General features: G+C 25.3%; 1 protein-coding gene across 6 annotated transcripts; it reads right to left on the bottom strand.

The window, feature by feature from the left end:
- Positions 1–2,203: 2,203 nt before the first annotated feature.
- On the bottom strand, positions 2,204–22,672 carry Tps1 (Trehalose-6-phosphate synthase 1). 6 transcript variants are annotated; one of them, XM_089172501.1, is made up of 11 exons: positions 22,334–22,672; positions 15,789–15,894; positions 14,657–14,785; positions 9,707–9,863; positions 6,138–6,302; positions 5,402–5,947; positions 4,943–5,316; positions 4,661–4,852; positions 3,841–4,168; positions 3,427–3,720; positions 2,204–3,109 (listed from the first exon to the last, which is right to left on the bottom strand). In XM_089172501.1, exons 2-11 carry the CDS (start codon positions 15,863–15,865, stop codon positions 2,876–2,878), a joined length of 2,496 nt encoding a protein of 831 aa, XP_089028627.1. In that variant the 5' UTR covers positions 15,866–15,894; positions 22,334–22,672; the 3' UTR covers positions 2,204–2,875. The 6 variants fall into 6 exon arrangements, with proteins under 6 accessions (XP_089028627.1, XP_089028628.1, XP_089028629.1 ...); XM_089172502.1 differs by having other exon boundaries at positions 22,380–22,672; XM_089172503.1 differs by lacking the exon at positions 14,657–14,785 and having other exon boundaries at positions 22,334–22,652.
- Positions 22,673–23,732: the final 1,060 nt, after the last annotated feature.

The raw sequence follows: 23,732 nt of genomic DNA, 5'->3' as shown, positions 1-23,732 counted from the left end.
GTTCTTTGACCTTTTCTGACAAAGATTATTGGATTATCTGTAAAAAAAAAAAAACAACATGAACCTCTTCTAAGAGCCCACCTGAATTTTACAGAAATTCTTTCTTACATGCACATACATCAAATGAAATTAAAAACAATTTTGCAATATTTCAATTCATACAAATATTGTTTATGTACAATGCTGTAAAAATTGTAAAAGCTGTAAATATTCGAATATGGATTCCTTTTTTTTCTTTTTTTTTTTAAATACATTATTCGTTTTTAAAAACTGTATAAGTTTTGATGACAGAATCATATTATTATTACTTTCTTCTCAAAAGATTGAATTAATTAAAGGAATAATAAATAAAATAAATAAAATAGAAGAGAGAGAGTGTGTGTGAGAGAGAGAGAGAGAGAGAGAGAGAGAGAGAGAAAGGAGATCAATGATCGTGCAAACAAAAAAAAATGATTTCTCCTTGATTGTTTGAAGTATTTGATAAAATATTTTTGTTATTTATATTATTCGATGATATACGATTTTTTAACGTTGAAATTTTTGTTATACATGTGTTGCATACATACGTACATATATATATATATATATATATGTATTTACACATAGAAATTTAGAGAAGATCGGTGGGAACGAAGAATCGATGAATCCAATTTTTTCTTTTCGCAAAAGTTGAAAGATTTACAATTTGCAAGTTGCTTGTCAAAGTTGCTTTAATCATTTGTTCTTTTGTAAAAAAAAAAAAAAGAAAAAAAGAAAAAAGTACTTCACACCAAAAATTAATCATCAATCAATTTTTTTTTATGAGAATCTTGAGAACAAAATTTATAAAAAAAAAAAAATGAGTGTTCAGTACGAGAGAGAGAGAGAGAGAGAGAGAGAGAGAGACTTATTCTATTTAGAAAAAGTAAAAAATTTATAAGAATATTACACTTTATACCTATTTCCGACTGTATAACTATTGTTTTCGATAATTTGTTCTTATTTTTGTATTTTTTTCTTTTTTTTTTCTTATCGCTCATACAACACACATTTTTCTTTGACAAAATTCACATGGTAAAAGAGAAATTATTAGGTGTGGGTGTGTGTGTGTGTGTGTGAACATTTTTGTATTTCATTTGATTTTCTTATCCCTAAATAAATTGACATTTATTATTAACATTGAATCACGTAGTATATTGCGCGATATGAAAGATCTCAAATTGGCACTGTTGTAATTGTTTAAAAAAAAAAAAATGTTCTTTTATTGTATTGTATTGTATTTTTTTTTTTTTTGGTATTTTATCTTTGATTTTTGAAATAATAAATCTTTCGGTTTTTTTTTTATTAAAAAGGGGGTGTGACGCGTCGTACTTATTGAAAAACAAACTCTTTTATCTGTTAATAAACAAGACTTTCTTTGTTTTTTTTTTTTAAGATAGGTATACCAAGTATAACACTTGACAATTAAAGTTTGTTTGTTTTTTTTTTTTTTTTCTTATAAATTATTCTTCTTTACCACCACATCTTACATAGTTTAAACATTGTTGATATCAATCTTAACAATTATCATATGAAAATAATGTTTGAAAATAAAAATGATTTGTAAAACATCGATAAAATCTTTCTGGAGAAAATTCTTTCGATAGAAAATATATTTAATTACTATTATTATTATTAATATTATTATTATTGCGCATTGTTTTTGTCCTCTTTAGAAAAATATAGTAAAAATTATAGAGAAAAACAAAAAAAAAAAAAACAACATTTATACCACAATCTATTACTAAATTATTAGCCTTTTCATATTTTACGTCTTCTTCTTCTTCTTCTTCATCTGCTTCTTCTTTTTCTTCTTCTTTTTCATTTTCTTCATCTATGAGTTAATGTAAATGTTCAAACAACAAAGTTCTATTTCATTGTAAATGTACAATTAAAGATGGCGACGTAAATCTACAATTAAATATGGCGACGTAAAGATACAATTCAAGATGGCAACGTAAATGTACAATTCAAGATGGCAACGTAAATGTACAATTAATCAATGTATTCGAACATTAAACGTTAATTTTCACCTTTATCACGTTTCATAGAACACAAAAGATATTCTTTGGATATGTTTAATTATAAAACTCAGGCAAATTAGTCGCCTAGTTTCCCTAAAAATTAACATCTATTGAGAAAAAAAAAGAAAAAAGAAAAAGAAAAAAGAATAAAAGAAACAAAATACAATAAATCATTTGATTTCACATTAAACAAATACAATGATCATAATTAAAACTAAATTTTTTTTTTTGTTTTTTTTTTTTTCAAATCTATACTTGTGTATCTCTTTTTTTTATGTATCTTATGTAAAATATATTTTATGTATCGTCATCACACGCACACACACGCACACACACACACACACACACATGCGGAAGTTTTATGAATAATAATCCATCGTATACTCGTGAAAATCATAAATGAAGGAACTAGGATTACATTTGTTTTTTGTTTTTGTTTTTGTTTTTTTTTGGTTTTTTCTGTAAACGATCGACGTTTCTACAAAATTACAGTCTCTTCAATATCGATCGATCTATGTGGATCGTGCATACTTTTCTTTGTTTGTTATACATTTTTTGTTTTTACAGGACAAGATACTTGTTACTTATCGCCTTTTTGTTTTGTTTTGTTTTTTTGTTTTTTTGGTTTTTTTCATTTCTACATTTCCTTTTTTCTCTCTCATCGTTTATCATATATTTAACCTTACTATATTGGTAAGAGTACATTATGTTTGTTTTTTTTTTTTTTTTTTTTTTAAAGCCTGGCGACATTGATCCGATTTGGTCATAGATATCAGATCGGCACACTAACATATTTTTGTTGAAAACAATTTACATACTAATAAAGATTAAACCTACGATTGTAATTCCGGTGTGTAGGACATCTCCATGGTGATACCTGCACTGCTGCGCCGGAATCTTGAAGATTGAATATCGATACTGTTACGTGGTTTACGCTTACTAAGATGTCTCTCGACCCATTTTAGCATAGTCAAAACCGAATCTGTACTTGGCAAACGTCTTTCTGCCGATGTACGAATAATATGAGACGAAGCTACACGGAAAGTTGCTGCCATGCCCTTTAATGCCTATAACAAAATACATTTGTTTTTTTTTAAATAAATTATAAATAAATAATTAAACAATATTTTTAATATTTTTAAAATAATATTATCAAAATTAATAATTAATAAATTAAATATTTAAATATATGTTTAAATATAAAAATTTTAATATAATAATAAATAGTTTACTTAATTAACCTATATAAAACCTCTATATAAAAAATTCAACAAAATTAACCTTAAAAAATATTAACCTAAAAAGTCAACCTAATTAACCTGTATAAAATTTGAAAAAAAAAAAATTGAATTCAAAATGTTTAGAAATAAATGATTATACTAACTCTCATAGCATCCTCATCGGTGACATCGTCACCAACGTAAATGATCCTAATTCGTTCGCTCCAATCCAAACCAAAAGCTGTTCGAAGGATATAAATGGAAGCTCGTCCTTTGTTCCATTCAACTGGAGGCTTTGCTTCAATAGCACAATGCGCAGAACATGCTTTGAAACCGGCGTCCTCGATCAATTTCTTAGCTTGATCCACCATTTCTGGACGTCTTTCCATTGGCGTCTCGCGATAGTGAAACGTTAACAAGGCTCCTTTGTTTTCTACCCATGCACCGTCCTTGCACAGCTTTATTTGTAAATTAGAAAGAAATATTTTAATGCATTGTTTGTAAAAAGAATTACACAAATGTTTCCTCAAGTATTAAGAAAATAATTTGTTGATTTTTATATTTAAATGAAATTATACCTGTTCTTGCAAAGTCTGCATAAGATTGGCAACTTTTCCTTCAAATTCACCCGGCATTGGATGAACGAATTTACTTCCATCAGGATGTAAAATTTCCAATCCATGATTACCAGCATAAGTGATACCTTCTATACCAACCATTGATTTAACATTATTGACGTTTCTACCGGATATAATGGCAATGTAAACGTCGGACAAATTGGAGAGCCTTTGTAAAACATTTTTGGTTTCCAACGGCAAGATAGCCAAATCTGGATGGGTAGCAATCGGTGCCAAGGTTCCATCGTAATCCAATAGCAGAGCCAATTTGTGATCATGGCCGATGTACCTAGGGGACATGTGTTATCACTGGGTCGTTACCTGGCTTTCATCATGAGTCAGGTGTGGTCGCATTCGCGGGCCCGCCAATATTTTGTTTCCATCATCAAAAACCCCGCTTAGATTTATTTTTAATTTGTAAGTGTTCATCGTTCCCAGGAATGTGGATTCCTCAAGACTCAGTTATCAAATTTTGTACAATACGCACGATGGCAAAAGCTCCGTGTTACGACGCAACCCAAACTCATGCTGATTTTTTTTATTTATTTATATATTTTTTTTCAATTACTTTTTTTATTTTTTTCAAAAAAAAAAGAACTCTAAATTATTTACTTGAATATATTACCATAAAAGCGTTATTAACCGATATACTATATATAAAAATATATTGAAATATATTTGAGATCAAAATTCGTATATAAAAAGGAAAACCCGTTTGAAAAGCGCATGCGCTGGTCGGGCCCAGTGTCATGCACGTCGCATAACTTTAATGAATACCTACTTGCTTAAGTAATCGTCAAAATCGTCCATTGTTACCGGTTGCATCGTAGTAGCACCAACAGAATCATGTTCCTCAAGTGAACCCATTACTTGTAGGAAAGATTTCATCCAATAATTAACGTCGTAAATTCTTTCACGACGACGCAAGTGATTCATTCTTAAAGTACGCTCATCTTCCGGCATGGTAAGAGCCCTGTTGACGATACAACGGAAACGTCAAGAAATGAACAAACACAATTTAATACAGGGTCAATTAAAGTATCACAAAACAAAATATTCTTACCGATGAATCACTTCAGCAGCTTCGTCAATCTCATAAGGATTACATATCAAAGCCTCGTGCATCATTTCACCGGCACCAGCAAAAGGTGACACTATCAAAACACCCGGTGGTGTATTTATCTGACAAGCAACAAATTCCTTAGCTACCAAATTCATTCCATCTCTTAATGGAGTAACCAAAGCAACAGCAGCATCTCTGTAAAATGCTGCTAACTCGTCTTGACTAACGCAACCATAAATATAACGAATGGGTGACCAATTGGGGGTCGTAAAACGTCCATTGATACATCCAATCAATTGATCCATCTCAAGTTTCAAATCTTGATATTCTCTAACGTCCGTTCTTGAGGGTACAGCAATTTGCAACATAGTGACCTGTCAAATCAAACAATGCCATTGTATGATTGTTAATCCTAAACTATGAAATAAACAATACACAAATTAAGAAAATCATGGTTACCTGTTCACGGTGTTCAGGATGTTTTTCCAACAACATTTCAAATGCTTTTAAACGATGTACAAGACCTTTGGTATAATCAAGTCTATCGACTCCCAGAACAATTTTCTGATTGGTCAGCATAACTTTATTAGCTGTTTCAGCTAAAGAAACAAATCTATCGAAAGGTATACCAATTGGAAGTGGTCTAACACGTACAGTTCTACCACCATGTTCAACCAACAAATTTTTACGATCAACCCTACATCCTAGACTCCTTTGACAACAGTCAACAAAATTCAAACAATAATTTTGTATATGGAAGCCGACCATGTCACAACCGAGCATACCCTGAAGTATCTCGTCAGCCCATGGGAAAAGTCTAAAAATGTCCCATGGTGGAAATGGAATGTGTAGGAAGAAACCTAATTTTAATTTGAGATCTTTGTCCTCGGCAGCTTGTCTAACCCAATTGGCAGCCAACATCAAATGATAATCATGAATCCAGACAAGTGGAGTACCATTTGATGGATTTGCTTGTTCTTTATGAACCATTTCCAAAGCACCAACCTAAAAAACAAAACAAAATCAATTGTTCTAAATCAAATTCAATTTATATTTAGAAAAGCGTTTATATAATTCTAGTAAAATAATAACTGCAATTGTAAGTAAAAGTAAGTTAATAGTTTTGGGATGATGTTATGGGGGAGAGGGGCAGGGGGAGGGGGTTTCTCTTTTATTATTTTAAATATAAACTCACAGTTTTGGCAGCAAATTCTTCATTGACGGTTGAATATGCGCGCCAATGTTCAGCAATAAAAGTTGCCCTATCTGGCATAGAATGAAATAGCGGCCAAAATGTACCATTGCAGCATCCATTGTAATAAGCATCGAATATACCAGGTTCTACGTGTACAGCAACAACCTACAAACAAAATATGTAATAATAAGAACAAAATAATATCACAGGAAAAGTATTTATTATTATTATTATTATTATTATATTATCATATGTGATATGGGTCATGTTTTGAATGCGTGGTCGTCAACGTTGTTGACCGCGAAATTTCTACGTCAGATGAAATAATGAAAGCTTGCTGCTTCCTAATCACATTTATTAGTTCAAAAAAAAAAAAAAAAGATAACTTTGAGTGACCCAATGACACCGATTATCAGCAACACTAGGATTTTGTTGCTTAATATTCATTCCTTATGTTTTTATCATATTCTTTTTTTTTTTTGATTTCTAATAATATTGTAAGCAAATTTTAATCATATGTTTGAATTTTTTTCAATATGGAGTTCGTTATGGTATTACGAACAAACTGTAAAACAGAATTGTAGAATTTTGATTGGATCAATGAAAGAAAATTTTCTATTCAAATAGAAATAAAATTGTTATAATAGTGCAAAGGTCAACTGGACAGACTATACGTAATTCATATATATATATATATAAAGTTAGGTAATAACGAATTGCAAATGATATATATATATATATATATATATATATATATATCTATATATAGTTCAAGATGGATTAGAAAAGAATGACGTATGGCAATCGGTGAACACAAAATAAAACTTGGCTTATCTTCGATCAAATAATACACGGAACATCAATTTGAATAATTTTTATACTCTTATACTCTCATTTTCTTTTTTAACACTAGATATACCAAACCAGTCTCATTTTGACTGGTCGGCCATTTTAAATTCAAAATTTCTGTAAATAATTATGCGTTTTGTTATTTAAAAATGTCTATAAATTCATTAATCTATTAAAATTATTATTATTAAACATTGTTTGTTATTATTTAAGAGTAAATACAGACTGGAAGCCTTAAAAAGCATTTTGTTTTATACAGCAGTCATTTTGACTAGTGTGGTAGAAATAGATATACTGAAAATGGTGGTATATTTAGTATTAAATAAAAATTACGATAAAGCAACTAAAAAAGAACAAAGAAATTATTGATAATCGTAAAACACGAATGTAAATTGTCTGTTAATCAATTTACATACACAACTATCACATATTTATCTATGTATATGAATGTACGTCATTCCGTCATGCTATCTATAACGATAACAATAATAATAATAAGAATAAGAATAAGAATAAGAAGAAGTTTAAAATGATCTTCTTCAGTTCGTAATTAATGCAAATCAACGGGGGGTGAATCGTTTAAAACGAGTTATCATCTCTAAAGACCTTTATACAGTAACACACACCCACACACATTCTACTAACGTGTTATGTGTGATGACGAAAAATGCAATATTGCATGCATTGATTCGTATGTTTCATTATACTTGCAATTCTGTTTCAAAAATAACTCGCATCGATACAAGAAGTTGAAAATAAACAAAAAATACACGTGTTTCTATTTCAATGTTACACAATAAACAAAGTGTGTATAATAATTGATAATGTATAAGTAAATTAAAATTGTGAGAACTGTAAATTTCGTTTTACACGCATATATACATTGAATGTTTCGAAATATACAAAATTCTTATCGTTAAACATTTTTTTTTCTACGAGTTTTTTGTTTTAAATTGAAAATTAAAATTTTGTATACTGTATAAATAGCTCTGTAGTTATTAGAAAAAAATATATTGTTTTTTGTATTTAAATAACTGTAAAAGAAAAAAAAACAAATCTAATTTAGTTAAACATTTTTTTTAAATTGAAAACTAAAATTTTGTATACTTTATACAGTATACTTTAAAATAATTGCGCATAGTTCTGTTGTTATTAAAATAAAAAAGATATATTGTTTTCTGTATTTAAATAACTGTAAAAGAAAAAAAAAAACAAATCTAATTTGATGAAACATTTTTTTTCAAATTGAAAACTATAATTTTGTATACTTTATACAGTATACTTTAAAATAATTGCACATAATTCTGTTATTATTAAAAATAAAAAAAAATATATATATATATTATTTTTTTGTATTTAAATAATTATAAAATAAAAAGAAAAACAAAATGTCTTGTTTGAAAAAAAAAATAAAAACTCTTAGGTAATTTACCAAGTCACTATATGAATATTCTAAATTTGTTTTTCATTAATTTCCATTTCGTTAATTATACAGTCCGTTATCTTTTTTTTTTTTTTTTATTCTCGCGAAATTATTTCCTGAATTAGAAGATAAGATAAAAAGATAAATAATATAAACCAGAAGAAGAAAAAGAAGAAATAAAAAAAATAAATAAAAAAAAGAAAAAAAAACAAATAATACGAATAATCACAATTTTTTTAGCAGACAATTTTGTCACAGGTATGACGAATGTCAAGGCCAAAAGACAACTAATACTCAATCATCCTATTAGTCGGTTTATATTTTAGTTACTGTATACTAATCAACTACGTCACCAACACTTTATTAACCATTTACAATGAAACATTATTCAAACTAATACTAATTCAATTTTGAACTAATTGATGATTTACGTATTAAAAAAATGAAAGAACTATGTTTATTAAAAGTTACTAGAATAATATCGATACTCATATGTGCACACATATATATACACACATATATATTCAAACTAATACTAATTAAATTTAGAACTAATAATTTGCATATAAAAAAGAAAGAACTATGTTTATTAAAAGTTACTAGAATAAATATCTAAAGTCATACGTGCACTCACACCCACCTACACTAACACAGACACACATATGTATTATTAAAACTAATACTAATTAAATTTCAAACTAACAATTTTAATATATAAAAGTAACTATGTTCATTCGAAATTACTAGAATAAAATCGAAACTCACATATGCACACACTCATCCACATTAACACAGACACACATATGTATTGTTCAAACTAATACTAATTATATTTCTAACTAATGATTTATATATATATATAAAAAAGTAACTATGTTCATTCGAAGTTACTAGAATAATATCGAAACTTATACTATGTGCATTTACACCCACGTATATACACACATATAAACATACACATGTGAGTAAACGAAGGTAAAGTAAATGAAATTATTAATAGCAATGTTCACGCAACACGCTAGTTAGTAACTGAGAACGAAAATATCTATTCTCGTCTATTAATAATATTGAATAAAAATGAATCAAAATTTACTATAACATTCTTAACGAGTTCAAACTATTTTTTATTATTAATCACTTGAACTAAAATTCAATGGAATATTATTTTCTCTAAAAAAATAAAAAAAAATGATCAAACATTATTTATACGTAGAGATTAGATTGAAGATACATTAAAATAAATGTAAATGAAAAGATTAATAAGAGATAAATAAATAAATGAAGATTAAATTCTCACCTTACGAGATAAAAGTCCAGCAGTTGGTGTACGATCGTTAGGATCCGATTCTGGAATTGGTTCATTCGGATTTTCCATATGCATACCAGGCCATCCGACCCAAACTCCATTTCCACTTATTACGACAGGTGCTACAGCAGTTACCAAACCACCGGCACTGAAAAAACAAAAAAACAACAAAATTAATAAGACTGAAGAATATTTAATACTATAATACCAATACAATAATTTCTAAAGATAGAAAATAAAAAAAAGGATGTGGATAACAAAAAGGAAATACAAAATTTTACAAAACTCCAACTGCAATTTCAAAAACTCAATAATACGTTAAAAATGAGTCAATTGAAGTACTTGCAATACTGTAACTATATATTTAAATATTAAATAAAAAATAATTAAATAAAGAAATTAAGCAAAACTCTAAGTGCAATTTTAATAACTTAATAATACGTTAAAAACGAGTCAATTGAAGTACTTGTAATACTGTAAATATATATTTAAATATTAAATAAAAAATAATTAAATAAAAAAATAAAAAAATTAAAAAATTAATTAAATTTAAAAAAATGTATATAAAATATTATTATATATATAAATATAATATATATTATATATAACATATAAATATTATATGTGTATATATATTTATAAAATAATATATATATATGTTTATGTATTAAAATATTAAAAAAAAAAAAAATAATTAAATAAAAAATTTTTAATTTAAAATATAATTAAATAAAAATAAATTTTTTTAAATATTATTTTAAAAATATAAATATATACTATATAAACAATTTTAATTTATATATAATAAATTACAAAAAAAAAATATATATATATATATATATATAAAATAAAAATTATATATAAAAAATTAATTATATATAATAATATATATATATATATATATATATATATATATATATATATATATATATAATTTGTAAATCGATATATTGCAGAGCAAAAAAATTGGTGTATAGGAAAATATAATTTAATTAATATAACATATATATATATTGAATATATAATTATATATTTATATAATTGATAAATATTATAATTATATATAATTTTTATCTAATCAATATATATGTAACAAATAAAAATGAAAATAAAAAAAAATATTATCTTTATCGTAGTTTGCAAATGGTGTTACGATTTACAATATGTCGCGTTAAATCTAAAATCAATAGTAATAAATTTGATAGAATCATAAATTGTAAGAATAAGTATGAAAAAGAAATAATATACATATATATGTGTATATATGTGTGTGTGAGTATATATTGGTCAACGAAAATAGAAATAGTTGTTTTGTAGAATATCATTGAAAATAAATGTCTGATAAGATACAATTCCAAAATTTGAAATCATCTTATCTCTCTCTCTCTCTCTCTCTCTCTCTCTCTCTCTCACTCTATCATTATTTCTATTTTTATTAAATTATATTAAAAGAAGAAAACACAAATGAACTTTTTGATATCATTGACTTTCCGCATGTACCATTCGCAAAACTTGTGAAACTCACGTGCACTATGTGCAATCATTATTGCGTGATCGTATTATCATTTCTTGAAATTCCGATCAACGTGACCTCTCAACTAGTCTTTAAACTTTGCAAGCAAAAAAAAAAAAAGGAAAAAAAAAGATAGAAAGAGAGAGAGAGAGAAAGTTATCACATAATTACGTATTTTTTTTTTTTTTGTAATATTTTTCACATTTTTTTTTCTCCTTAAGAGGAGGAGAAGTACTTTTTTGCCTTGTAATTTTAAAAATATTACGTGTGTATTTTTATTATAAATATATTTTTAATTAAAAAAATTATTAATATAAATATTATATAAATTGTATAAATAAATTATATATAATATAAATTATAATAAATAAATATATTTATATAATTTATATAAATTACATAAAGATATTTATATAATTATATATTATTTATGTAATTAATATAAATTCTATAAATATATAATTTATATAATATTATATATAATAAATTAAATTTATATAATATATTTATTATATATTTATTTATATATATTATATATATATTTATTTATTATTTTTTTAAATTTAATTTATATAATATATAATATATAATAAATTAAAAATAATATAATTATTATTACTATATATTTAATTATATAAATTATATAATAATAATAAATAATATATTTTTTATTATTATTATTTAAATTTAATATTTAATAAATTATTATATTACTATTAATTTAATTATATAAATTATATAAATTACATAAATATATAATATATAATAAATTAAATTATTTAATTATTATTATTATTATTATTATTATTATTATTATTATTATTATTATTATATATTTAATTATATAAATTATATAATTGTAATAAATAATATACTTTTTATTACTAATTAAATTTAATATTTAAAAAATTATTACTATTATTAATTATTTACTTGTATAAATTATACAATTAAAATAAATAATATATAATTAAATAAATAATTTATTAGATTGCAAATAGCGCAGATAACGAAAACGTTCTTGAAATTGAAAAAAAAAAACAGAAAAAATAAAAAAAGAAAAAATCATATCTCTCCTTTCTTATCTTTTCATAATTTGTCTTCCTAAACAAAATTTCAATTTTATTTTATCTTTTGAATGAACGCAAAACACATTTACCTAAAATTCCTTAAAAAAAAAAAAAAAAGAAAAAAAGCGGAAATATTTTGTTTCTATGATAAATCCAACCGAAATCTTTTGCGTGTGAATAATTTTCAAGGAAAAACTCGTCTTATTTTTTATTGACGTAAATAAGTTTTAGTTTTTTGTTTTTTTTTTTTTCATTTTTAAATATACGCATATTTACATCTTCAAAGAGAGAGAAAAAAAAGATAAAAAGGAAAAAAAAACGAGTGAATACACAAGTAAAAAAAAAAAACTAGGTTATGTTCTTATCTCATCGCCATTTTTGTCTTTTTCAATCATTTCAACGAAAGAGACAAATTTAATCAAATGACATCTGTAATAATAAAAATAACTATTATTGCAGATGAAATGAAAGAAAGTGTAATATTTAAAAATAGGTCACAAGCACAAAGTTACTTTGAAGTATTGTAATCATCTTTTTTTATATCGATTACGATCCCTTTAGTCCCATTTGCGCAATAAACGATATATCATGACAAAGTTTAGTCATCCATATTTGGCGTCATTTCAATAAATCATTTATTATATTGTTAGTATAATTATTAAATACATTATACTGATACTACGTCAAATTGTTCATTTATTAAACAAAAAATATGAATCATTTAAATATATGTGCATTGTCATAATTCCTATTTCTTTTTTTTTTTTTTTTTTTTTTTTTTTTAATTCGTATGATGCAACTCAAAATAAATCAAATATTTTATACAAATTTATATTTTGATTTTTTTTTTTTTAATATTATTTTAAAGAAAGTGATTGAAACTTGTATTATTTTAATTAAAAGTATTTTGATTGGTTTACAATATTTTATACGAATTTATATGTAAAAAAAAAAAAAAAAAATTACCATTTTAAAGAAACTAATTCAAACTTTGACTTATTTTAATTAAAATTATTTTGATTGGTTTACAATACTTTATACGAATTTTTATTTAAATAAAAAAAGTACCATTTTAAAAAAAAAACTAATTCAAACTTTGACTTATTTTAATTAAAATTATTTTGATTGGTTTACAATATTTTATACGAATTTTTATTTAAATAAAAAAAGTACCATTTTAAAAAAAAAACTAATTCAAACTTTGACTTATTTTAATTAAAATTATTTTGATTGGTTTACAATACTTTATACGAATTTTTATTTAAATAAAAAAAGTACCATTTTAAAAAAAAACTAAATCAAACTTTGACTTATTTTAATTAAAATTTTTTTTATCGGTTTTATTTTATAGTTTTAATGTTTAAAAAGACAATTAAAAATATTTTAAACATTATTTTATATGAATTAATATTTAAAAAAACAAAAATACTATTTTAAAAAACGTAATTCAAACTTTAAATTATTTTAATTAAAATTTTGTTAATCGGTTTTATTTTATAGTTTTAATATTTAAGTAGATAATTACAAATTATTTTAAACATCATTATTTTATATGAATTTATATTAAAAAAAAAAAATACCATTTTAAAGAAAGTTATTAAAATTTGTATTATTTTAATTAAAATTTTTTTTGATATTTTTTATTTTATAGTTTTAATAATTTAAGTAGATAATAAAAAAAATTATTTTAAACATTATTTTATATGAATTTATATTTAAAAAAAAAAAACAAAAAATACCATTTTAAAGAAACTAATTCAAACTTAAACTTATTTTAATTAAAATTTTGTCGATCGGTTTTATTTTATAGTTTTAATATTTAAGTAGATAATTACAAATTATTTTAAACATTATTTTATATGAATTTATATTTAAAAAAAAAAACAAAAAATACCATTTTAAAGAAACTAATTCAAACTTAAACTTATTTTAATTAAAATTTTGTCGATCGGTTTTATTTTATAGTTTTAATATTTAATTTATTTTTTAGATAATTACAAATTATTTTAAACATTATTTTATATGAATTTATATTTAAAAAAAAAAAAAAAAATACCATTTTAAAGAAACTAATTCAAACTTAAACTTATTTTAATTAAAATTTTGTCGATCGGTTTTATTTTATAGTTTTAACATTTAAGTAGATAATTACAAATTATTTTAAACATTATTTTATATGAATTTATATTTAAAAAAAAAAAACAAAAAATACCATTTTAAAGAAACTAATTCAAACTTTGACTCATTTTAATTAAAATTTTGTTGATCGGTTTTATTTTATAGTTTGAATATTTAAGTAGATAATTACAAATTATTTTAAACATTATTTTATATGAATTTATATTTAAAATAAGATACCAATTTAACTCTTTTGTTTCGAGCGCCGGATATGTCAGGCATCTGCGGGATGACCTGTCCGTACGAGCATACATCCGTTTGTGCTTGTTCGCGCGTTTCCGTACGTTGACGACACTTTGCGAGACTCGTCTAACGAAGTGAAATTTCGATTAAAAATTTGTTATCATTGATTTATTTTATAATTCTAATATTTGAAAAGATAATCAAATTATTTTTTACGATACAATATCAACAAGTATTTTCTTTAACACGTTGAGCGCCCACGCGAATTTTTAAGAAAATTCGTGTTAGGCCACAGGCTACTTTGTATTGAAAAAAATGATTGAACGTGTCAGTCACATGTGACTGACGTGGCTTAAACAGAAAGTCAAAATGTCAGTCACCGATGACTGACGTGGCGCTCAACCTGTTAAACAAATGATCTTGGAAAAAAATTGACAGAAAATTTTTGTTTGGAATGTAATTTCGTTTTTTTCTTGACTCAATAAAAAAAAAAAAAACATTAATTAAGCAAATTGATAAATAAAAACACGCGAGATCGATGAGACGTTTAAATTTATCAAAAATTCAATTGTTTATATCCACTTGAATGGCTTCATTTTAAAATTAACAAAGTTTAATGAAAATTGTTTTCACTTTCATAATAGACAAACGAAATTACTTTTTAAACAACCCAATAGATAAATTAAATAGTCACACATTTTGGCTTGTTTCCATGAGTCATCATGGAATGTTAGTTTTATCAATCATAATCATGAAAATAAACCAAGTTCAAATTGTATTCTCATCAATTCGTGATCTTAGATCAAATCATTTCACAAATTACATATCAACAAATTTCTAAATGCTAAAGAAAAAATATAAAAATAAACAATAAAAAAAGAAGAAAATGATGAAACAAGTTAAAAAAAAAAATGAAACAAACACAAAACAAAAAGAAAAAATGTACTGGGACTTAGCATTGTACATTTTTTTTCCTTTTTTTTTTCTTTATCGTTACATTGCTTAGACAAAACAAAACAAAACAAAAAAATAAAAGAAAGATAAGAATGGCGTGCAAGGACAAACACTTATTCATTTTACAAATACTATTACAATTATTATTATTATTATTATCGTTACTACTACTAACCTGGCTTTTCGTTCCAGTTTACCAGATAGGTCGTTTCTCTTCAACACGAACGGCAACCTGTTGCTCACAACGATCATACTTGCGTTTGAGGTGAAGCTTCCTGATTCTGTGAACATGCCGTCGAGCATATCTTTTTTCTTCGTCGACATCTTGGACATGTTTATTTCCCGCGTTTATTTCAATCAAATAAGTATTAAATAACAAAACAAAACAAAACAAAAAAGTAGTAGAAGAAAAAAAAGAAACAAAACAATTTCCAAAAAAACAAAGAAGTGTTTTCTCGTTGGTGGTGTTATATCTGTGTCTGTGTCTCTCTGCTGTGTGTTTGTTTAATTCAAAACAAAAACAAAAAGAATGGAAAGTTCACTCGCGTATTAATTGTTTCAAAATGATTTCTCAATAAATAATAACAATAATAATAATAATAATAATAACTGTTTAAATCGTATCTAAAAAAAAAAAAACAAAAAACAAAAAAGACACGGTTTATTATTGGCTAATTGTCTTCTCTCGTCAGGTGTGTCACGTGTTAAAAGGTGGGGTAAATTTCTGAGATTGTTTCTTCGTTTAACTTTGAATATCCGTTCACTTCTATTCGTCGTCTACTCTTTGTGCACTAGTGTGTCTACGTATAACTCGTGTATATATATATAGAAGAAACAGAATGAGTGAGAGAGAGAGAGAGAGATAGATAGATAGATAGAGAGAGTGAGAGAGAAGTGCCGACGCAACAACTCTCCGTTTGAAGGTGCACTCTGATGCCGAAGGTCGTAGTCTCTCTCAATATAATCTCTATTCCCCACTTATTTTTATTTTTATTTTTATTTTTTTTTTTTATTTTTCTCCCAAAGTGTCGTATGCGTAGACTCTGACACTTTATTACTGTAGTAATTATTGTAACTGATGGTGCTGCTGCTGTTGCTGTTGTTGTTTGTATTATTAACCGTTGAACTGTTACAACCCTACTGAAGAGTGTTTGTTCTGTGACTTGTTCAGTTTCTATTTGATGATTCTCGACGTTGTTTATATTAGTCAACTTTCTTCTTTGATTATATCGCGATTAGAAAAAGTGATAGGAATAATCTAACAAGAGAGAAACAACAAGAAGAATCCGCGATGAAAATGTGAAGAATATCAGTAAAGTGTATGTGTTTTGATTACTTTCGTGTACGTTAGAAAGAGAGAGAGAGAAAGAGAGAGAGAGAGAGAGAGAGAGAGCAACAGAAGAGAATAATAATAATAAGAAGAAGAAGAAGAAAAAAATGTTTAATCTTGTAACGTGGTTGAAACGATACTGAATCAAACATGTCTCTTCCGTCTGCGTATATTTGTTTTTGCGAATTGGTCCAAAGTACATTGTTCCTAAGACAGTATCAATGGCGGGGGTTATGACCTTTCGACCGTTGCTTGTGCCGTCACAACCCAAGCTTCTTCCACACCGTAAACACCCAGAGAGAAAGAAAACACCCCCCCTTATCCCCACTATCATAACCTCCCCTATTAACCCCTCACTTTATTGTATACATCAAAGAACATATTCTCGGGGTTATCTTCCCACTATCTCGAATTCATTCTCGAAAACGTTCATCCTCCTTCTCCTTCTCCTCCTCCTCCTCCTTCATCTTGTATTTTCATCTCTCTTTCTCTTTTTAACCCCAACCCCCCCACCACTCTACATTTGATTTTGTTCTATTATTTTTAATAATTTAAATTGACAACGATGAGAGGATGCTGCTGTTTTATAATGTGATGTGAAGATGAATTTTTTTGTTTTTTGATTTGTTTCTCAATTTTTATTTGAAGAAAAAAAAAATGGGATTCGAGTGTTGCTCGTGTTTCTTTCGAAATTTATACGAAAAAAAAAAGAAAAAAAAAATGATGGATAGATGTTTTTTTTTTATTACTCATAATATATATCTCTTAACGATGTTCACTATTTGATAAAATGTACACGAGTTGAAAGGGTGGGAAGTGGGGGAAGAAATGGATTTCAAAAAAAAAAAAAAAAAAAGAGAATATAAAATGATATACATGTATAAGTCGTATCTTAAATGTTTGAATTAACGAAATGATAAGAACGTGAATCTCTTTTTTTCCGACTAATCAAAATCTTTCTATAAAACTAGATACAATAAACTATATATACATATATATTTATTATTATTATCTCGAATGTGTTATCTATTATTCGTTAGACACACCTGAACTTTCAACTTTGACCTAGAATTTCGAGCAAAGATATACATCGTTAAATAAAACTGATCATTTTTAATTACACAGATTTTTCAATGTAAATTTTCATTACAGTTTGATTATGTATTAAGGGGACCGAAAAAGTAATGGTCGTTACTTAGTATGTCAAATGTTTTTTTTTTTTTGAATATTTTAATCAAAAAATTGATTAATGATTTTATTATATTATTATTTTTAAAATTAAATATTAACACTTTTGCATACCAGATAGAAAAAGGTTGTTGATAACGTGATTAATTAATTAAATTGATTAATAATTAAAACTTGTTATTATAAAATTGATTTGTTTGAATTTTGAGGTTAAAAATTACAAATTTTGCATACTATATAGAAAAAGGTTGCTGATAACGTGATTAATTAATTAAATAATTGATTAATAATAAAAGCTTATTTTAAAATTGATTTGTTTGAATTTTGAGGTTAAAAATTACAAATTTTGCATATAATATAAAAAAAGGTTGTTAATAACGTGATTAATTAATTAAATAATTGATTAATAATAAAAGCTTATTTTAAAATTGATTCGTTTGAATTTTGAGGTTAAAAATTAGAAATTTTGCATACCAGATAGAAAAAGGTTGTTGATAACATAATTAATTAATTATATAATTGATTAATAATAAAAACTTATTTTAAAATTGATTCGTTTGAATTTTGAGGTTAAAAATTACAAATTTTGCATAGCAAATAGAAAAAGGTTGTTGATAATATAATTAATTAATTAAATAATTGATTAATAATAAAAACTTATTTTAAAATTGATTCGTTTGAATTTTGAGGTTAAAAATTACAAATTTTGCATACTATATAAAAAAAGGTTGTTAATAACGTGATTAATTAATTATATAATTGATTAATAATAAAAATTTATTTTAAAATTGATTCGTTTGAATTTTGAGGTTAAAAATTACAAATTTTGCATATCAAATAGAAAAAGGTTTTTAATAAGGTAACAAATTAAATTATTAATTAATAATAAAAATTTGTTATTTCAAAATTGATTCGTTTGAATTTTGAGATTAAAAAGTAACATTACTTTATGGTCTACCTAATATATGTTTGTACTACTGAAAAAATGAGATTGATCTTGTCTACTTGCTTTTTAACATCTTCTTGTCTCTTATTAAGTTTTCTTTCTTTTTTTTTTTTTTTTTCATTACCGATAACAACATCGACGTCAATAAACATAATCAAGTCCATCGTGGACTCTAGAGTTCAACACGAATCTTTAATCTATTTCTCTTTATTTTCTTCTTCTTCTTCTTCTTCTTCTTTATATTTAAAAACAAACACGTCATGAATATACTGTACAACACTTATCAAATATCTATCTGACACTTCAAACCCCATCGAGTTAAATCCGCTTAAAAATTCGATTATCTACTCAAGATCATTAATTTATTAGTAAATAATATTTTTAAAGAGAAATAAAGACAGAAATCAAAAAACAAAAAATTGATTCGAGTCAAAGTTCATTTTAAAGATGACTATGCTTTGCAAAATAAAAACAATGTTGTTTGAACCAAAAAAAAAAAAAAAATACGATAAAATTAAGCTCTTACCGATTATTTTTTTTTTTTTTATTTATTAACCAATAGAATATGTAACACAGTAGTAGTAGCAGCAGCAGCAGCCATCTTGCATATATACGAATGCAAATAAATTGTAGTTCGTATAAAAAAAAAAATAAAATAAAATATTAAACATTTACGCGATATAAAAACAAATAAAAAAAAAAATAATACAAAATAAAATGCGCAAAAATTATATAAAGAAAAGGAACAAAACAAAAACGAGGAGGGGGATGGGAAGGGGTAGGGGAGGGGGGAGGGGTTTGGAGGAAAAAGAATTATATAAATATTAAATTATATTTGAAAAATATTCTACAATGTGTGGTGTTGTTCGATATAAAAAGTTAAAACAAAAATAAGAAGAAGAACAGAAATGTAAGATAAATGAAAAGAAGATAAAAAAAGAGGAATAAAAATAAGAAGAAGAAGAAGAAGAAGTAGAAGAAGAAGACGTAACATAATATTCCGACAACATAATGATAATGATAATGATCTAGAGGAAAAAGGAAGCAACTAGTGAGTATATTGTCAGCACTTGATCACGTGATACGTTGTTAATTAATCACGCGCGATCAAATGTCGAGGAAGATTGGCACGCGTCTTGCACGCGGTATCTGAAATCTCATTTAAAATTTTTTTCTTTTTTTTTTTTCTTACATATTTTCTCTCTCTCTCTCTCTCTCTCTCTTTCTAATAGACTCTTGTCTAATTAGTGTTTAGAATGAAAAAAAACAAGAATTGTACACGTTGTTACTTTTGTTTTTTTCCGTGAAAATTGAAATACAATACATAGTTTAAACTTGTATTTTTCTTTGAGCATAAATTTTCAACTGACGCACGTCAAATGTCACTAAACAATGTTGCAAATATTTTTCTTTTATTTATAATATGTGTTTTTCTTATTTACTTTTAAATGTTTAATTTAATGTCTTCTTATTTCAGTGCAATTAATTATAATAATTATAACTCGTTCTAATTTATAATAAATATAAAATTAATAATATAGTAATAATATAATTATATTATATATATATATATATATATTATATTATTATTATTATATAATATTAATAATAAATTATAATAATTAATATAATAATAATTATTATATTAATAATTATTATTTTTATAATAATTAAATTAATATAATATATTATTATATATTATTATATAATAATATAATTATATTATATTATTTTATTAGTATAAAAAATAATGAAAATTAATAAAATTAATTATAAGTAAATTTAATAAAAATAAATGCCGGGTTATTTCAACAATTGTCGACAAATTGTGTTCCTTTTTTTTAATTTATTTATTTTTTTTCCCCCTATGATTTTAAAGTCAACCATATTGGTATACAGCCATATTGCATATCTTCTTATTGTTTCTTTTCTATTTTTATATGTTTTTTTTATTAATTATATATATAATTATAAATAAGAAATATTAAATGAATAAATATAAAATGAAATGAGTGAATGAGTGAAAGAATGAATGAATATATATTCATTTTAAAAGCAAATGGTTCTTATATCAAAAGTATGTTTTCAAGGACACCACTGTGTGATATAATATAATATACGATATTTGCATTTAACTCGATTTCATTGTCAAATAATTGTAACTTAAAACGACACCTTGAAACTAGATACTGTGAGAAAGAGAGGAAAGGGGTTGAGAGGAGGAAAATAGAAAGGATAAGAAAAAGGGAGGGAGAATAAACAAAAGCACGTCGATCCGATCGTTGAATGAAATTCAATCATCATTGATACGTCTTACTTTTCAAGAACAATTTTACATCATTGGCAAAAGTTCATAGGCCTAAGATTTAGTTAATTTTTTTTTAATTATTATTATTATTATATATATTTTCATATATTATTTTTATCCGCTTTTTTATTTTTGCACGCTTGATCGCAATCCATTGATTGTCGAAGACATTTGTTCCTTCGACTGTACTCGAGATGTTCGTTCACGTTCGGGGAGTTTCGAGCGTGTTCGGCCGGCATCGTAGCGTGACAATGAAAATGAGCGCGAAACCAAATCAAATAAAATCTTTTCTTTTTTATTTTCTTTTATTATTATTTGGTAAGGATAATAAAAAGTTTGGTAATTAAATTGAATCGATGACAAATCAAATGCTTCTTCGTTAGATTACAATGATTATTAATAATAGTAATAATAATAATAATAATAATGATAATAACGCGGAAAATATCGATCTGACAATGAGCTCGAGGCTACCCTTTGCAAAGATGCGAAAGATACATATACTTATATATTTATCTAAAGATGAAAATATAAATATTTGTAAATAAAAATAAAAGTTAGAAATAAACTCTCTCTCTCTTTCTCTCTCTCTCTTGTTATGACTAACGTAGCATTCGTTAAATTAAAATAAAGTAAAGTAAAAAAAAGAAGAATATTATTTAAACAGAAACGTTGACAATGACAAGTAAACTGGTATTGGCCCTAGGAAAGGGTTGCTTATATGCATGTATGTAAGTACACATGGGAAAGGGAGGAAGAGATGATGTAAAATGTAGCAATATCGCTAAAGTTCTTGTCAAATTTCAAACGCACGATCTATTACGAATTGAATTACAAATTTTCATCCATTAAAAAGAAAAACAAAAGTAGAATTTTATTGCGTAGTAGCATTCCATGAAATCATTTTGAAAATAATTTAAATTACAGAGATAGTGGAATGATACGCACCTAGAAAACTAACTTGACGAAGAAGAAGTTGTACGTTTGTTTTTACCGTTACTTTCGTTGACAGGCTTTGTAGAATTGTTCTTGTTGGGTTAAATCTCTTCGAAAACTCGATGTTGTTGACTCTTTAACTGGCATGTATAAGTCTTAATGAATTATGTCACCGGTCTGTTCGGCTAGTGTTTTTATGGGATATGGCCTTCTCCAAGTGAAGGGTACCACTGATTCTTCCTTCCCGAAGTTTCGAAGCAACCGAAAGCTCGTCCCTATCGATTCTATTTTCCTCGACAGGTTAGCCAACACCTGACTGACAATAATCATATTTACGTATACACATATACATAAATATATACGCATATAATACATTACGGATTCCCTAGAACATTTAAAGGGAAAACTGACTTTTTTATTGGCTAGTAGATACATCGATAGATATGAATCGACCAATCAGATAATAAAAATTGTTTGATAACAAGATATGCAATTGGTTGTTTATTTAAATCCTACTTTCTCTACTGTTAGTCGTACATATTTGCTTTGATCTGGAAATATCCGATGAGACCTGGAAAATAAAATAAAAATAATAAGTTCATGACATTATTGATATTATCATTAAACCAACTTTAACCTGTATTTATCCTCACGTAATCGTTGAAACACGAGTTCGATGCGTTATCTAAAAAAAAGTATCCACGATACAGTTATGACGTAAGCGTCGCGATTCGATAGATCGAACCGACATTTTCCTTTCTAGTTTAAATATTTACCGCGAATTTTTACCATAAGTTAATTCCGCCAATTAATAAAGATTCAAAAATTATAACCTATTTTACATTGTCAGATAACGTATCGCTACAAATTATGGCTTTTCAGAATTAACGTTTATTATTATTATGATTTATCATTTGTCAAATGTTAAGAATATATCAATTTATGTCTTATCTGTTGTCTTTTGTTTTTGTTTACCTTACGTTTGAAATAAACTCCTCTCTTCATCTTTTCCTAAAATTCAAAATATTTCGATTAAACTATTCACGCAAATATCGATTAATATTATTTCAATAAATCGTACAATTTTTGTTCTGATTCATTAAAAAAAATATTTTAAACAATGACAGTAATGACATTTGCATTTTGATAATAGTACTCAAAGTATATTACATAAATGTACAATGATCTTTTTTTTATAATCTTAATATATATAAATTACGTGTCACGTTGTTTGTTCGCAATGGACTCCTAAACTACTGAACCGATTTTAATCAAATTTTGCACACTGTGTGCAGTTTCATCCAACTTGAAAGATAGAATAGTTTATATCTCAATTTATAATTGCAATTGACTTAAAGACGTGTGTATCGGACTGATTGTGAGCCACAGCAACGCATAGCGGGGCACCCCT

The sequence above is a fragment of the Polistes dominula genome, unplaced genomic scaffold, assembly GCF_049000335.1.
Source record: "Polistes dominula isolate Pdom_NZ unplaced genomic scaffold, Pdom_raw_medaka contig_74, whole genome shotgun sequence".
In the NCBI taxonomy this organism is placed as follows: Eukaryota; Metazoa; Arthropoda; class Insecta; order Hymenoptera; family Vespidae; genus Polistes; species Polistes dominula.
Note: the sequence above shows the minus strand (reverse complement) of the source record. Positions and strands in the feature narration are given on the sequence as shown.

Coding starts and splice junctions, on each gene's coding strand:
- Tps1 (XM_089172500.1), bottom strand. CDS start 15,946: ATGTCCAAGATGTCGACGAAGAAAAAAGATATGCTCGACGGCATGTTC. Junction 14,786..15,788: donor AAACTGGAACGAAAAGCCAG/GTTAGTAGTAGT, acceptor TCACTTCGTTAG/ACGAGTCTCGCAAAGTGTCG. Junction 5,948..6,137: donor AAGAATTTGCTGCCAAAACT/GTGAGTTTATAT, acceptor TTTGTTTTTTAG/GTTGGTGCTTTGGAAATGGT.